The sequence below is a fragment of the Barbus barbus genome (assembly GCF_936440315.1).
Source record: "Barbus barbus genome assembly, chromosome: 25".
Classification (NCBI taxonomy): Eukaryota; Metazoa; Chordata; class Actinopteri; order Cypriniformes; family Cyprinidae; genus Barbus; species Barbus barbus.
This window is the reverse complement of record NC_136753.1, coordinates 22,374,228-22,392,449: the sequence shown is the minus strand read 5'-3', so window position 1 is coordinate 22,392,449 and position 18,222 is coordinate 22,374,228. Positions and strand designations below refer to the sequence as shown.

The window sequence follows — 18,222 nt, the reverse complement described above, 5'->3', positions numbered from 1 at the left end:
GAGAGTGGCCAGTGCTATTGAAGACGAGATGAATGGGTGAGCAGCCACACAGAGCTTGAGACAAAGAGGAGCGCTGGTCACCGTAGAAACCTCGGAAAGGGCCCTGCGGGGTGTCAGACGGTCACAGAAGGAACTAAAGGGGCTAAATGAGTGAGTGTATGTGTTTGTATTTGTGGGTATGAGGGTGTGTAAGAGTGGGTGTGCATCAAGGGATTCATTTCACACTGGTGACACTGAGCGATGTCTGTGACGGCTCACTAGGTTCTTTGTCCCAATGTCCAGTGCACTGAAAAGGGTTCCGTGGTATCGCCATCATACAAACAATGAAAATATAAATAGAATGGTCAAAAATAAAAAATTATAATGCAAGAATGTTTCCAAATTATTCAAATGTCAGTTTCCGTTTTCAATTTTAAATTAAATAGTAATAATAATAATTGATAAAAAAAGGATAAAACAATCAGGAGTGACAATAATGCAAGAATTAAAACTATCACACTAAACTATCAAACTACTTAAATATTAGTTTCGGATTTCAATTTCAAAAAAAAAAAAAAAAGTCCAATCAAATATATTTTTGTTTTGTTTGATTTGTTGTTGGGTTGATGCCAGGACGTTTCTTAGGTGTAAACAACTGGGTGGTTGTTAAGCATTTGCTATTTTTTGCTATATCATATCTCTATCACACTGTAGTGCCTAGACAAGGCTTGTTTCTCTCCTTTGTAGGTATAGGATTTTGTTTTGTTTTTTTAGCTTGTGAAATCTGACTTCTGAAAATATGAAAGCACACCTCTGCTCAAGCTCCATAATTTATGTCAACAAATTATTGTGGAAAACCAAAAATATTGGTTGATTGCTGTGATCATGATGCTAAGCACACAAATGTTTAAAAACACATAAAACAAATGCAATAAAAAAAGAATTCTGTTGAAAAAGTAGAAAAAATAACAAAAAAGTCCCCACATTATCTCTAGAGCACCTGCCAATAACGCAGACCAAGTTTTTCCAATTCTGAATCAGCATGTAATGAGGAGGAACCACTAATGTTTCTACATGGGTACTTCAGAGATGTGAAGTGGGCCCTCAAATCATTTCATTTCACTAAATCTGCAAATCAAATGGAGTGGTTCCCATGTGCCTTTGCTATGCCCTCTAAAATCATTCCAAAAACTGAAAGGCTTTTGTCTTGCCAGCTGAGGAGTTAAAAAAGAGACTAGAATCCGTTCCAATCATGCTTCTGGATAGTGGTTTGGGAGAATCTGGTTTACACACAGAACATTTGCAAATCGAGACAGTTATTCTTCTACATAACTCATTTAAATACGCGTCAGCATTTAAACTAGGTTGCTGGTGACATGGCAACCCTTGATAACATTAATGGAGAGAATTAGATGTGCCAAGCTAATTGGCTTCATGGATGGAGGATCAATTAGGTGAATAATTTAAAAACATGGGCGGTACCTGCTGCAACCATATGTGACAAACTCATGTATATGCACTAACGCACACACCTTGGCTAGCTTCGAGTGTCTGGTTTTACTGAGACGATAAGGTGACGTGTTATTGAGCACACAGTCTGGTGAGGGGAAGAGGGCAGGACTGGTCAGCGATCATATACATGGGTGGCCGCTGGACTCAGCTGGGGCGTCCCACAGTGTGCCGTCATTAGATTATGAGCTGCCGCACAGGCAGCTGCCAAATTCCCCCCCGGTGCCACTAGCTGATTGATTGGGCGCAAACTGCCCGTAACCGAAGTGACAAGAGGCCTTATGGGAGATGCGGCCATGAAAGCAGGGTCTTTCTTATCATCTGACAACAAAAGGCCTGATACCTAAAGGAATATTCAAGGTAAATTTCAACTACAGTTCTATGGATGGCATCTGTGTCCCTCAGTTGGTAAAAACAAAGCATGTTCACACTAATACATGTAGAATGGCAGCCTAGCTTTTTTGTTTTGTTAAATCACTTAAATTGATAATTTATACCCCAAAACACTGTCATAGCTTAACAACATTTCAGTCTTTCTTCAGGCATTTCCTTCAAAAAGGTCTTTAACTACAACATTATTATTTGCCTGAAGAAAGTCTTTGGCATTATCTAAAAAGTCTACAAAATATACAACAGTGTGTGGGACTTTTTGTCACAGTATTAGATGTGTCGGTACAGTGCAAAAGTAACTGGGTTTGTGTTTTAGCTAGTTGTGATATCAGTTGAAAGATTGGATATAACTTTGCACAGAAGGGTTAATAAGCAATCATAATTTTGTGTTATGGTCATATTTTAAATGTTTAATCCCCATTTGTATTAACAAACTGAAGGATAACTCAAAAATATTGTCTATGGTAATTCACAGTGTAATATAGATGTGGAACATACTGTAAACATTAGGCTGAAAATGACCCTCTATATTGCTTAAACAGAGCTATAGCTCTATATAGCTCTATACCCAAAGATAGATGACAGTGAAAATCTGAGATTTTTTTATGAACAAAAATTGACATTAGCTTAAATACAATATATTTTTTTCTATATATAAAATGTCATTAATTAAATATCCCAGACTGTCATGGAAGAATGACAAAGAAAATATCATATCTTTGTAGCTTATTTATGTCACTAATCAAATTGGTGGCACTGACCATATTAAAACATGATCATCAGTTCTACACAAACTTATGGAGTTTGTGCCAGTTCTGCCAGCTTTAAATTAGACAAGACAACACAAAATAGAAGAATTTTCACTAGTGGTCTTAAACTTTTAGTTTAGATACATTCATTATACAAACTTTCTGAGCTTGCAATGAAGCGACAACTTTCAATTTTATATCCAACAATGACCAAAGTCGCAATTAGATGCCAGAGGCTTAGCTGATGCCCAGAATTTCTAGAGAGCAGAGAGAAACTTATTTAATAAACAGATAACTCACCTTCCCCCAGAGTCTGTTTCAGCAGGTCATGCTTGGCCTGCAGCTTAATGATGAGGTTACTGCCGTTCAGGTACTCCTTGAATTTCTGCGACACAGATGAAGGTGTCAGTGAGCTAATGATTTTAATAGGATGTGATTAAAACAGGGGAGTGATGTGTGCTGTGGGCAACAAAGAACAGATTACACTGTACTTTGCACACCGCAAATTCAATCTGTTCCAATAGGAGGATTTAATTTCCGTCTCATGGGCCTTGTCACGAATGTTTTGCGGATTTGTGCGTGATGACTGAGTTTGGACAGACAGATAGGACAGGCTGAGTAGACTCTGATATCAGTGTTTGCAGAGACGATTGTGATGAGAACCATGTATTAAAAGATCTACTGATATTCCAGAGAACCAGGACTTCATCTTTATTTTTAAATGGAAGATGCCAGGTTTTGCCATTTTATGTCCAAAATACCTAATAATTAGGAGTGAAAATCGAATAAAACTTGAATTCATTACATATGCTGATTAAATAATTCACAATTCATTTTATATGCCATTCACTAAAAGTCATTTAAAATTGGACTAATAATAATAACAGTACTTGTGGTCCCAGTGCTTATGGTCTGAGAAAATAAGGCCACTCACAGTGAAGTAGAAGACTTCCGTCTCCTGCTGATTGGCTCGTCTCTTAGCAATGTTTAATTTGCTCATGTAACTCTCAGAAGCCACGGATTTGATGGACTCCGTGGATCGGCTGTGCTGGAAGGCATCTGATACATCAAAGTCCTCCACTGTCAGCATGTCTTGTAAGGTCTGCATGGTGGCATCCAGGGTCTTGCGCACCTAATTAAACATAGCAGGGACTCAGTAAGGTGAAAGAGAGGTGAGTATGAACTTAGGGAATATAAATTGCGTAAGATTTACTCTACCGATCAAAGTTTAGGGTAATTTTTAAAAGAAATGTATACTTTCTTTCATCAAGGATATTTAAAATTGTTTTTGATGGCAAGCATAGAAGACCTACGGACCCAAAACTTTTGAACAGTAGTGTATATTTCTAGACATCTGACAGTGATGTAACTTAAAGGGAAGTGGAATTTGTTGAAATTTTGAGAATGACTTGTGTTAGTCTTAGAAGCATCGGTTAGAATAAGTTTAAAATTACACCCAAATCGGTTATGATTCACACCATATGCCATCCAGCAAAAGTGTATTCATAAATTTGAAGCAGTCATGAAGTAATACATGAAAATCGGTTTCTGTCTCAGAGTAAAAAATAAAAAGGCAGTTATGACAGTCTAAAATAGGAAAGGAAGATATATGAAGCCACATTTTTTCCCTAAAGTGAAAACTGGCTTCCATAATTATATTACACTTTTGTATACACACTAAATATTGTTATAATATAAAACATATATAAATATAATATTTTATATATATATATATATATATATATATATATATATATATATATACATACATATATTTTTAACACACACAAATGATGTTAAAATGTTTTTGTAATATAATGTTAGCAGGGAAAGGAAAAAATAAATACTGGCCTGACATCATAAACAAAAAATCTTTATTGTTAAACCCTGGAATATACTGTGGGCACTTTCACAATACTTTAAAAACAAAATTTTCTGTGCACAGTGTATTTGAAAAAAACACTTATTGTTTGCAATAACAGGTATGCGCTCTGTGATATATTCAAACCCACAATATGAGCTTAAGAATATTGAGAGACTCAAAAAAATGGATTAAACTGCCAAATAAAAGTATTTGTGCAGTACACTAGTTCAGAAAACAAATCACTGGAAGAAAAAAAGTGTAAAATGAGCTTCAGCTACCATCTATGTGTCACTATGATACATATACGGCCACAGTCTTAAACGTGTTGCTGCTTACTTGAATGCTTATTACCTCAAAAATGAGCAATAAAGAAAAGATCTCAACCTATTTAACCTATTTTAAAGATATATTTAACCAATATAGCCAAACCACAAGTGATATTTGTATATATACTGTAGTGCTGTATGCAGCTCTGAGACTTCCTAAACCTTTATACTGGTTTTTGACCCTGGGACTATGATTCACTCACACCAATGTATGAAATCAAGGATCATCTGAATGCTGTAGTGACTAGTGTGTGAATTGGCCCCAGGCCCTCACAGATTAATGTGGCACATTCCCTATATGACACAAAATCATCAATTACAAGCTGGTTATGAGACACAAAGTGATAAGGGTGAGATGAAATCATCAATACGCACAGACGAGAGCTATTACAAAGTCCATTGGCACCTGCATACACTTAGTTGGTCGGTGAGTTGTGTTCGGCTCTCCCAATACAAAGAATTACCCTCACAAAGACCAAACATGGAGATAACCATACCAAAATATACAGTACACACACCATTAACAGATGAGAATGCTAAAAATAAACTCTCAGTTCCCAAGAAATATGGACTAAATTGCAACGAATTTGATTGCTAGGCTGAAGTATTCTCTGGAGCACTTTAAAAATGGTTCTAAAGAAAGTATGTGAGTAAAGCCAAGGGCTGTTTGAGTGATAAAGACTCGTGTGTGAGAGGCAGTTGGGCTTTCTGCAGAGTGATGAGTCACACTAAACAAGCTGATGAATCTTTACACCGAGCAGGTGTAAATAAAACTCAATAGTTTCCAAAGCATGTGGTTGCAAGAGAGGGACCTGTATAGCATACAGATCTGATGTTACAGTCAACAGGAAACAGAGTGTGCAACCTATTTTACTTCTATAACATGACGTTGTGCTTGAAGTGGAGAGATTGAAAAATATAACAATACATTCATATACAATATAGTGTTCAGGAATTTCACATGTGTGAGAAGTACTTCCCCACACAGATTTCGCAACAGGTTCAGGTTGGTCAAACAAATTTGCTACACTGACTATCAGAACCCTTTTTTTCCCCCAACAGAATTTCGTTAATGTGACATTAACTGATGAATCAAAATTTTTGGTTTGTTTTAGCAAAGAGCTAGACAAGGTCATCTGACTGACACTGTAAATCAACTAGTTCTTTTGTGTTTGGTTTAAATCTGAAATCAGATATAACTTTGAGAACAAAGTAGATTATACAGCTGTTTTCTAACAAGCTCTGAATATCTCTCAAGATTCAAAGCCTTGAACCACAAAAGCTGTGAATCAAACAACTAGATTTCACTGAAGCATTTAGTACAGCTGCTTGGTGCCGTATCGGTAAAGTTACCGTACCGTAACTGTTTCCCAGCACACTGATAAAGACCTGCACATTCTGACTTTTTGGAAATTGGATAAAACCAGTCAAACAGATTGGAGCTAGCGATTATTTTAGTATGAAATATGCATCACAGTCAGTGAATGGTTTTTGGTTGTGGCATCTGAGGCTGAGACTAAATAATTATTTCTGAGAGGTGGATAGCATGATAATGGCCATGATAAAATGTTTCATGTAGTAGCTGTGATGATTCTTACCTCCTCATTCTCAATCTTGAGCGTGGCCAAGCGGGACTGCAGCTGGTGGTAACGCATCAGAAGTTCGGTCTGGACGGGCTGCTGGGCACTCACCTGGCACACCTGAGACACACAAAACAAAACACAAAGCCATTTATCTCTGTCATGATCAGTGTTGGGGGCAAGTTACTTTAAAAAGTAATGCATTACAAAATTGCGCTACTCCATAAAAAAGTAACTGTGTTAGTTACTTTTTTATGGAAAGTAATGGATTACATTACTTTAGCGCTACTTTTTGTCACCTCAGCTGCACTTGCTTATTTATTGTAAATAACAAAAAAAACAAAAGTTATAAGTAACTTGTGTTACTTATCTGAAAAGTTAACTGTTACTTTACTAGTTATTTGGAAAAAAGTAATTTTGACATATCTTAGATTTCAATAAACATTTAGTAGGCCAATATTATTATTCTTGAAAGGACAGTTCAGTGAAAAAGTTTAATTCTGTCATTGCTTACTCTCTGTCTTTCCAAACCCCAATAATGACTTAAATTTTGTCTGTTTTTTTACACAAAGCTAATGTATAACTTGCAAATTTAAGTGATATGAACCACTTTAATGGAACTTTTACAGTATTTTTTTTGGATTACATTTCATTATATTGAAAAGGGTGACAAAGATAATCTTTAAAAATCAACTTTTGTGCTCCACAGTCATACAGTTTGGAGCAACTTGAAGGTGAATAATAACAGAACTTTATTTTTGGTTGAACAGTTACAATAATAAGATATCATTGGGTAAGTTGAAGGCTATATACCTCATCTCCCATGTGCGGCAGAAACTCAAAGCGCATGGGTGGGCAAAAGACTTGATTATACATGTCCATGATCTTGTGCTTGTCGCTACGAGGGTCCAGGTTGTCCACAGCGTTCTCTATGATGTCCAGACCCTCATGGCGAGAGGTCTCCAGGTTATACTCAGCAGACAGATATGTCCTTAATGTACGTGCCAAGCTAGCATGATACCCGAGGTCACAGCACTGTAGAAAGAAGAAAAATGAAGGATGAGAGATAAAATCTCTCACGGCAAGCCTGAATGACATTTAGAAGAACACAAATCCAATCTTTCTTTCTGTGAAGACAGTATAAATGAAATTTTATTTGCTAAAATGTTTCCATGGTGATGCCTATTTTTAGTCATGAGATTTCACATTTCACTCTAACAGGACGAACTGTAAGACAGGTAGCATCTCTTGTGTCTCTATTAAAATGACATGATCTAAATGAGTGAATTTCATCCAGCAGAGAATCGAGATTGTCAGTATCTATAATTAGAAGAACAAGCGCAGTGGGATATCAGCTAATTAGTTTAAACGTGCAACAAATGTGCGACTAACCTCTTTTAGCAATGTGGAGCAAGTTTAAATTTGCTTGAGGGAAACTTTAAACCTCTATGAGTCATTGCGTCAAGGCAGTTATCGCTCTATTGGACTGTAAATCCATATATTATGCTTTAAAGGGTTTGAGTGCAAACACTAGACAGTCATAGCCTGTGGCACAATCTATTTAGCATTACAAAAGCCACAGGAGAGGAGGTGTACAATGGTAAAAATATAGCACTGTAATAGTTCCAAGTTTAGATTCTATATTTACACATTCTTGGTCCAATAACAGCACTGGTTTAAATTCTTGGCATTTTCTAATAATCACAGATCATTAGAAGTAAATCCATACTATTTTACATTATTTACAGTGTCAATTGGTAATACTGAAACCACTATTTGCCCTAAGACTAATATACTTCAATCTAAAGCAGAAAACCACTACTTAACTTCTACTGTGTATTGGGGTTAGCAAGGGTTGCCATGACCGAAATGTTTGAATAATACCTTCGGTTCACTGTCAGTCTCTCTGAAAACTATCAAACATGACAGACCTGCCCTACTTCTGACCCTGCACTATTAAAAGTAAAAGGTTTTTCTTACACAGAATTATTTTTAACTGTATGGTTGTAGACTTGGAAATGAAAAAAATGGGATGTTCAAAAGCGAAAAAAACTAAACAAAAATGTATTTCATCTGTTGAACACAAAAGGAGACATTTTTAGGTCCAAACAATGAAAGTCACTGGTGTTTAATGTAGTTTTGGACCAAATGACTAAAAATGTATTCTCTGTGTTCACCAGAGAAACAAAACGATTACAGGGTAAGTGATGATAAATGATAACAAAACATATTTGGGGTGAACTATCCCTTTAAACAGATGAAATGCAAAGCCTTCCTAGTTTCTTTAAAGCACCAGTACCATGGGTTGTGGCACTTTCTGATTTTTTGGAACAGCTAGCAAACCGTAAATTTCTGGTACAAGGTAGCCTGGCGTCCTACTGTAATTCACCACGGCAGGCCACAAGTACCACATGAATTTCTATATACCCAATGGTGAGTGTGGGTGTTTTGTGAGTTTTGGTTTGGTGGTTTCTACCAATTAGTGGTTTTAAAGGTAAACCTATGTCAACAACCTAACTGAAAGACCTTTACAGAGTTCTTCCAGCTTCAACCTGTTAACTGTCTTAGGGATTTACATCTGTTTCTATATAAAATACATTCAGACAGTATAGAAAATTATTGTCCAATGCAACATTCCCTAACAAAACAGCTGCTACATAGATATGCAAACAGTATGCGACTGCAGTTTATGTTTTCTTAAATTGCTTCAGGATATCAGGGCGTACTGACGGACAGCAATGTGACACTCTTTGCATCTCTCAGCAAAAATAACAGAGGTTCGGTTTATCTACAGTGTGCGTACTAATGCTAACACAACAGAGACAGCAGAGGCGAGCCAGCAGGGGAAATATTTCAGTATACCTCACATCACCGATCCAGTCTCAGCTGATTTTTGATAGGATGATACCCATGCAGTAAAATTGCAATAAAAGGGTTTATGTGCAATTAAGCTAGTAATTCCATTTTCTTGTTATAAATCTGACAAAAAATATTCTGGTTTGGCAGAATAATAGTTTTAATCTTTCATTGTGAAGCCGAATGAAGCTGCAAAACAGATTAGAAGGTTACAGTAATGGTGATTAATAATTCAATAAAAACACAAATACCAGAGGGAGATGGGAATAAAATCAGAACACAAATCCAATTCACTAAAAATGACATTCTAGCAAATGCAAAGCAAACATTTCGAGAAACGAAATGAGGCAAACCATATTAACAAGAAGACACTTCACCCTCAATGCAAAGAGAAACAGATGGAGCCGAGCCCTCATCGGTTCAACTGTTTAAATCACAGCTGATACACACAAACAAACGCATGCCTCATTGTGCATACTCACATCAATCATATCCGAAACATCGTGGATGTAATATTTCGCCACGACGGCGTTGGTGGCTGCCAGGTTCAATAAATAGTCGTTGCGGGCTTTTGTGCATTTCAGTTTGTTCTCAGAGTACTTGGCTTGCCTCTGGAAAAGGGAAACAAAATGGAGAAGAAATCAGATAATATAATAAATAGCTGTTTCACTGATAGAGGCGATTGGATCTCTTCTCAGTCTTGCTTTACCTGGGAGTCGAACCCATGACCTTGGGGTTGCTAGCTTAGATAGTTATTGAGATACTATGAGTTACTGAGTAACTGAGTTACTGAGATATAAGCCTTGTGACAACTTTCCCTTGAGGAAACCAGCCCCAGTATATTTCAAAAATTATTAGCACATAGTTTATTCAAAGAGATAACAGAACATATATTTTGGAGTGTACAGAGATAATAATTCACACTACACTTAAACAAAATCTTTAAAAAAATGTAAATTTAAAGTGTACCATATAGTTAAAAGCTGTGAATAAGCAGTCTACAACGTTTAAGTTTATGTAAATTGCATAGAACAACAAACTGATCATTTAAAAAATGCAAATTTGGAGAGCATGAATAATAATATATATCATATGAGAGTTTTCTGTGATTGAAACAAGACACAGAGACTCATCTGCTTGTGAGCTCCAGCTGGGTCCTGCTGAATTTTTCATCAAAAAGCTTGAGCACTCAAAGCAGACAGCTGCTCTAGTATCATTAATAACAGCTGACTGCTACATAATTGTATTGACAAAACAAAATCCTTAAATGAAGAACAAACACCAGTGATTAGTACATGTGAGTTCAAACGCTTGAGTACTGATCACATGAGCCGAGTCCGATGTCGATTAAACAATCACTGTTATGAAAAGCAAGTACGATGGAAACAATATATAAGCTGACCATTATTTAAACTTAAGGATGTTGGCAATCAAATATAGTCTCAGTTCCTTTTGACTTTCATTGTATTTTTTGTCAGGGGGAACCAATGGGAATGGGAACCGAAACTGTTTGGTTACAAACATTCTTCAAAATATCTTCCATTATGATCCACAGAAGACAGAAAGTCATTGAGATTTGAAATTGGCATTATGTTAACAAAATTTTCATTTTTGAGCAGACAAATCAGTTTTTACAGCACAAATCATAGTTCAAATGAGGCTTTTTAATCATTGTGTCACAGAATTATAGCGATTAGCTGGGTGTGAATAATAGCAGTCTCTTTTAAAGTTGAAAGATTACCAGCATATAAACTGAATAAATTATTAGTGTATTTTTTTGTCACCCTTATTACGTTTGTAATATTCACCTTTAATCTAAAATTAGGGCTGCACAATTCTGACAAAATTCATAATTGTCATTTATTCTAATCTACTGTACTAACTGAATACAATTGGAAGAGCAATTCAAAACGTATTTTTACATGATCAAACTACACATTAGTAACTAATCGTCCACTAAGGCCATTGAGGCTTGCAGGTGTGCTAAAATCACGTCGAAGTCTGCTTCCCTGCAGAATCAGGTCAGGCTGCAGAGAAACACAGAGCATCCATGGCTACCATGGTTATAAATAGTGTGAGGCTGAGTGGCTTTCATGCCAACATCTCTACGCATTGCAGCCTGAAAGGGGAGGAAGGGAGGGAGAGAGAGAGAGAGAGAACAGCAGAGAGAGAGAGAAAGAGACACAAAGAGCAAAAGTGAGAGAGCGTGCAAGCTGGTTAGTAAAGGAAACAGAATTCATTCACATGAAAACTGCCTTGTGTGAAATGCACAATATTTATAGATTTTTTTTGTATGGTCCCACAGTCACTATGAGTTAGCTTCCTGTAAATTCATAGATCCAGCTATGAATTAGCATGGATTAGATGATTTACAGCTGAAGTCACTGACCTGAAATGCTGAATCTGGTTTGTGTGAGTAGTCAGCCATTCAGTCTCCAGGCTGTCTACAGTCTCACTGGCCTCATTGTCCATTCTTAGATAAAGCTCAGCCCGCATTCATTTTTATAAACCCATCCATCAGATTCATTCAAACGTAAGTGCCTGCACTGCTTTAAAGAGCCGATGAGAAGGTAACTAATAGGAAGGCAGCATTGCTAGTAGGAGAACAAAATGTTGCTATAATGATAGGGCTCCAGAATTTGAGGAAAAAAAAAAAATTGGGATTTTTCCAAATAAAGATTTAAAATGTGATTTAAAAAAAGATAGACTATAGTAATAAGCAAATTATTATTATTACTATTCTTACTATTATTATTTATTATTATTATTATCATCATTAAATAAAAACTGAAAAATCTGAATTATTACTATTGTAATATTTCACAGGAACAAAGTGTGTATTTAAGGAAAAAAATAATACAATTATTATTGTTATGTATAATTTTCTTAACTTTTTGAAAAAAGACTATTTATAAGTGCTTCTCATTACAAGTTTGGGAATATGGTTAGCACATATGGCATTTTTGAATACATATTATAAGCAACCCAAACTTAGAGCACTTGAAGAGATGAGTTTGTATTGAACAGCATATACTGTCAATCGAAACTCAGGGTTTGTATTCGGAAGTGTTCTGGTTTGATCCTCGCAACGAGGCATCAACATCAACACTTAACCAAGAACAAGGGCACTTAACTCAAGTTTCCTCCAGGTGGATTGTCTAATAAGAGTACTGAAAGTAGCTTTGGATAAAAAAGACATTGGTCATGATGATGCAATATTGACTTTCACTTCCTTCCACGGTGGCTTTCGAAGGAAGTCAAGGAGCAACAAAGGGCTAGCTTTATCCTCCATTGTGTACAGATAATATACACCACTTGAAATAACATAATCTTTCTCTTAAAGGGTCAGAATCCTGCTTGAGAGTGTCAGGAGAAGGAATGAATGTGATTCTAGGCTGCAACGGCCCTTTGGTTTAATAAAAGCAGGGTAGCATTATGAGTCACTCTGCCGAGCATTATGAGCTCGGCTGCTAGCTCACCAAAGTAATCTCACCTTCTCCTTCATCTTCTCAATCTTCCTGACCGAGCTGCGGCGCTGGGGTCGGTCCTCGTGGCGCAGGAGGTTGACATTGAGGTCTCCAGATTTGCTAAACTGCTTCTCTTCTTGTTTCTCTGCCTCCTTCAGTTTGTTTTCTGCACTGATGCTCTCCGTGTGGTACATGTGATATGTCTTCATCACCTGTAGGATGATATAAAACACTATGAAGAAGAAATAATTACACCACTGGCTATTGGCATCAGTGACATCAAAAACTGTTATAATACTGAAAGCACAAATTAGATCTATGATTTTATATATATTTATATATACACAGTGCCTTTCATACGTATTGGAACAGTAAAGACAAAATTGCTCTGTTGGCTGTGGAGTCAAGACATTTGCAAATATGATTAAAAGATGAATATGAGACAAAACTACAGAATGTCACATTTTATTATTAGCCGTTTCAACACATACATGTTTTACCAAATAAAAAGAACAGCACTTTTAGAGTTCATCCCACTCATTGATGTGAGCATAAGTATTGGGACAGTTGAACATAAGGCTGATATAAAAGATGAAAAGCTATAATTTTTTTGCAGATCCCTTGCGCACAATCACAACAGTGAGTCTGTGACCCATAGACATCACCAGACTCTTGGTCTCATCCTTTGAAATACTTTTCCCAGCCTTTAATGCAGCTAATTCCAATTGTTTCTTGTTTTGGGGAGTTTCTGTCTTTACTCTCCTCTTCATCTGGTGAAATTCATGTTCAATCGGATTTAAATCTGGAGATTGACTTGGGCAATCTAATACTTTCCATTTCTTTGCCCTTATAAATTCCTTGACTGAACTGGCAGGGTGTTTTGGGTCATTGTCCTGATGCAATATGAAGCACTTCCCAATGAATCTGGTGTCATTTTCTTGAATATTGGTAGGCAAGATGGTTTTGTACCCTTCCAAATTCATTCTGCTACTGTCATCATACATTACGTCATCAGTAAAGTTGAGAGGGCCTGTTCCAGAGGCAGCCATGCATGCCCATGCCACGACACCACCTCCACCATGCTTTACAGATGAGGCTGTATGCTTGGGATCAGTGCAGTTCCCTTTTTTTCTCCACATTTTTGCTTTCCCATCACTTAGATAAAGGTTCATCTTTGTCTCATCGGTCCATAAACAGTTCCAAAACTCTTCTGGCTCACCTTTGTGCTTTTTTGCAAACTCTAATCTTGCCTTTCTATTTTTGGTGCTGGTCAGAGGTTTGCATCTTGCTGTGTAGCATCTGTAATTCTGTGTCAAAGTCTCCTGAGGACAGTAGATTGTCAGCGCATCACCCCAGCTTTCTGGAAGTTGTTGGTGATTTTACAGACATGTCTTTTAGGGTTCATTTTCACAGCTTTTATGATTTGTCTGTCATCAACTACTGTTGTTTTCTCAGCTGATCAGGTAGTTGTTGGTTGCTGGTGTCACTGGTGGTTTCCAAACTCTTGATTTCTCCATGCCCCCTAACCCTAACCCTACTGTATTTATGATCACATAAACACAGACTTGGAGGAGAGTATTAACTTTGCACATTAAACCGGGACAGAAGAAAGTAACAAACCCTGAAAAAGCGTATACACTTCCAGTTTATGTGGGACAAAATCCTAAATTATCCTAGAATGCTTCCAATTTTCATAAAAATGTAAATGAGAATATGTACTGCAGAAACAACCCAAATGCTTTAAATGTCAAACAACAAAATGAAACATTTCATAAATGTTATTCTCACATTTACTCAAAATGAAGACATTCATTGTTTTCCTTGGTGAAACAAAACAACTCAATCCTGAAACTTTCTTGAAATTATCTCAAAACTAGTTTAATTCCAGAGAAGCCACGCAGGTCGAGAAAGAACAGTTGTATTCCCGTCAGCTCTACAGAGCAGATCACCTCATGAATATGCATAGGAGTATGGACTTGGCAGCAGAAGTACCATAGTCCTGCCTCTTTCCACCAAGTCCAAGCTTTCCATTCAAGCCCGGGATGACAGAGACTGAAGGAGGGGCGATCTAAGGACAATGAGATTCTGAAGGAAGTGTGTATGAAACACAAAGCTGATTCAAACAAAACCGCATGTTTTGCTGACTCCGACGACGGAGTTCTCTGTATGACTGAGGTGTTTGCAACGATGCAAACTGTTTTACCTCATGTCTGATTGGTGTGACCCAGTCTGCTATTCATCCCCATTATCCTCTCTGCTCAAACAATAGAGCAGAGCAAGTGAAAGGGGAGGGGGGTTCTCTGCGCCACTGCCCGGCTTTATTCCGCTCCTTATAGCTGGCAGATGCTGGTCTGATGGTGTTTTCAATAAAATGCTTATTAAATCAGCCAGCCTGCAGGCGTCCACTGACTGCTCATCTGCACTGACCCTGACATTAATGTACATACACTCAGCTATTTCACTCTAACTTTACGCCCACATATCATCTGATCATTCCAGAGGAGGTCATCAAGTGCGTCCGCACGATGGCACTGTGCATGCTTTTAGTGCTGCTTCCTGTGATTTAATGTGTCTGCGCTACTACAATATGAAATTAGGTGGCAAAAATAATTGTCTGTGACCGGGCTGTTCCCTGTTGTCCATTATTTGGACAAAGAGCTAGTCCTGTCTCAAATTTGCAGCATTGAAAGTTAACATACAAGAGAGGAAATGTTTATCCAAAATTCCTGACATTATTTACACCCTGATGTCATTCACAACCTACAAAATTTTCTTTCTTTCAAGTCTTGTGAATGGTAGTAGTAATCAAAAAATGCAAATTCAGTGCATCATTTACTGAATTTAGTAGCTGATTAAAACAACTATTACGATGACCAATTATGTGTACATGTATTACCCAAAAATACAATTTCAGTGCATTAAAAATGTTATGAAATATGAACTTTACCAAAATAAAAAATAAAATCAATAAGGAATTAAAATCAGAGCAAATATTTACAATCTTTTTACTGATAATCTTATGGATGTACATAAACTTGGATAGAAGAAAATATTTGACAAAAGTTACCTTTTAGCAATATACACTACTTTTCAAAAGTTTTGAGGCCTGTAAAGTTTCTTAAGCTCAACAAGGCTGCATTTATTTAAACAAAAACAAAAACAGTAATATTGTGAAGCAATATCACAATTTAAAACAACTGCTTTCTTTTTTAGTATATTTTAAAAATGCTATTTATTCCTGTGATGGCAAATCTAAATTTTCAGCAACCATTTTTCCAGACTTTAGTGTCATATGATCCTTTGGAAATCATTCTAATATTCTGATTTGGTGCTCAAGAATCATTTCTTTTAATTATCAATGTTGATTAGTTTTACGGCTTAATAGTTTTGTGGAAACAATTATACTTTTTCAGTATTCTTCGATGAATAGAAACTTTTGAGCTGTAGTTTATGTAAAATTAATACCTTTATGAAAAAGATCAACTGTTTCATAAAACATGGACCATTTAATCACAAATATACTTCAAAATATTGGCATGCACAAGGTGAAGCCATGCTAATTTCAATACAGCTACATCATCAGCCTTGTTCTTCGAACTAATATAACATGCTCCAGTCATTAAACTCTACACAGGATCCAGGCCCAGTGTCCCTAGTATTCCCTGATGAAAAAAGCTGTTTCCTCAAGCTCATTAGGAAGAGGATGCAAAGGATGTTTCTTAGAGAAGTGCAAGCTGTGTCTGGCTCCAGGACAGATCACCAGCTCTTTTAACAGGGTCTAGTAAATATACACAGATGTGTGAAATGTCTTCAAGCTAACCGATTCTTAGATGGTGTACTCACATGCGGTTGTGTAAATGATGTAGCCATTACAAGTTTGATGGAGGGCAAAATGTGGTGCTAGAATCTGCAGTATGCATGTTTGAAGAAACCATTAAAACCGCCTTCTATGCGGCATGCTACATGTCAAATATTATAGTGTGCTACATACAAACCTTGCACACATCAGCATATATGTAAAATAACCAAATAATATATCTTAGAACCGATCATCAGAATTTAATAATGTTTTTTATAATTTTCAATGACAAAACAGGCTAAACTGAATATGACTGCAACACTCAAATTGGCACTTATTCTTAAATATGCATGCAGGCTGAAAGTATGAATAAAAATACTGTGCTGGTGAGTAAATGTGACAGGAACTATGTACTCCAGTGCAGGAGAAAATGTAGGTTAGCAGTCAGCTCCTCTCAAAGCTGTCACCCATCAGCTCATGCCCCTCAAAGAGAACACAGCAAAGGAACATGTTTACAAGCAGGTTTGATGGACATGGTTGGCAAACCTCCAGCATCAAAATTGTATTTACAGGCATGTTGAGGTGAGATGACCTCAGCTGTAGAGAGCAATGTTTACCCAAGATTAACATTAGATACAGTACTGGGATCTCTTTAAACACGTGTAATTAGAAAAAATATTTAAATAAAATGTAAAAAAAAAGTCTCATACAAATTATTTTAATAGGACAGTAAATTCTGCTCTGCAACAACCCTGATGAAAATGTGTAGCTTGCAAAATAACCATGTGTAAAATCAGTGTAATTACCACATGTAAACCCATGGATAAATCCGTATGGATTCATCAGATTAAATATGGTTACTATAAAAAATTGTATGGTATATTTTATGAAAAACAGTAGGTTAAAGCAACCCTGATTTTCAGCTTACATTTATATGTATATATATATATATATATATATATATATATATATATATATATATAGAGAGAGAGAGAGAGAGAGAGAGAGAGAGAGATACAGAGAGAATTTTATAAAAATATAAATCCTTTAGTTGTGATTAAATTGCAATTTTTAATAAAACATTACTTTTAAGCAAATTCATCAGGACATATTTCACCAAATAAAGCAAAATAATAAAATCGAATAAAATGTAATTAAAATAAATAACAACTGAAATCAATTGTTTTATAAAAAAGTAATATATTTCCCTTAAACTAAAAACACTAGTTTACATTTTACAACATGAAGTACAGTCTCACCATTCTTAGGTTAAAAAACTGACAAAACATTTATGCTCACATCTAGCATCACTGCCTTGAGGTTGTGGCCTGGGTTTGTCCAAGAGCTGTGCAATGCTAGTTTTTCTTTCCCTTTGCTAAGCCGCATTAGCTCAGTATTTGAGCATTAGCCAGAAACCTTAAACTAACTTGCAATGATTTATATAAAACTTCCATCTCCACAGAAACCGCCCAGAGCACGTCTGCATGCTTCTGTACTGCGGTACACACCCTAACTGCTACAATTTCAACTTCTTGAACAATGAAGAAATTTTTGAAACATTCCAGGTAACTATTTACCTGTCAATCGGCCAAAACAGACTGTCTTTTGTAAGACCTTGTGATAGAAAAGGACTGGCTAAATGGGCAGCACAGACTCATTCATCATATCCTGATGATCTCTTTAAGACCCTGATGAGTCAGATG

General features: G+C 36.5%; 1 protein-coding gene across 2 annotated transcripts in view; it reads right to left on the bottom strand.

Moving 5' to 3' along the window:
* LOC306844479 (SLIT-ROBO Rho GTPase-activating protein 3) overlaps window positions 1-18,222 on the bottom strand; it is an 85,107-nt gene that overhangs the window by 22,613 nt on the left and 44,272 nt on the right. For both annotated transcript variants that reach the window (XM_079376643.1, XM_079376644.1), the window contains exons 5-10: window positions 12,747-12,932; window positions 9,736-9,864; window positions 7,211-7,432; window positions 6,416-6,517; window positions 3,562-3,759; window positions 2,928-3,012 (exon numbers count right to left, since the gene is read on the bottom strand). In XM_079376643.1, coding sequence (XP_079232769.1) covers window positions 2,928-3,012; window positions 3,562-3,759; window positions 6,416-6,517; window positions 7,211-7,432; window positions 9,736-9,864; window positions 12,747-12,932 — 922 coding nt within the window. The remainder of the gene's footprint in view (window positions 1-2,927; window positions 3,013-3,561; window positions 3,760-6,415; window positions 6,518-7,210; window positions 7,433-9,735; window positions 9,865-12,746; window positions 12,933-18,222) is intronic.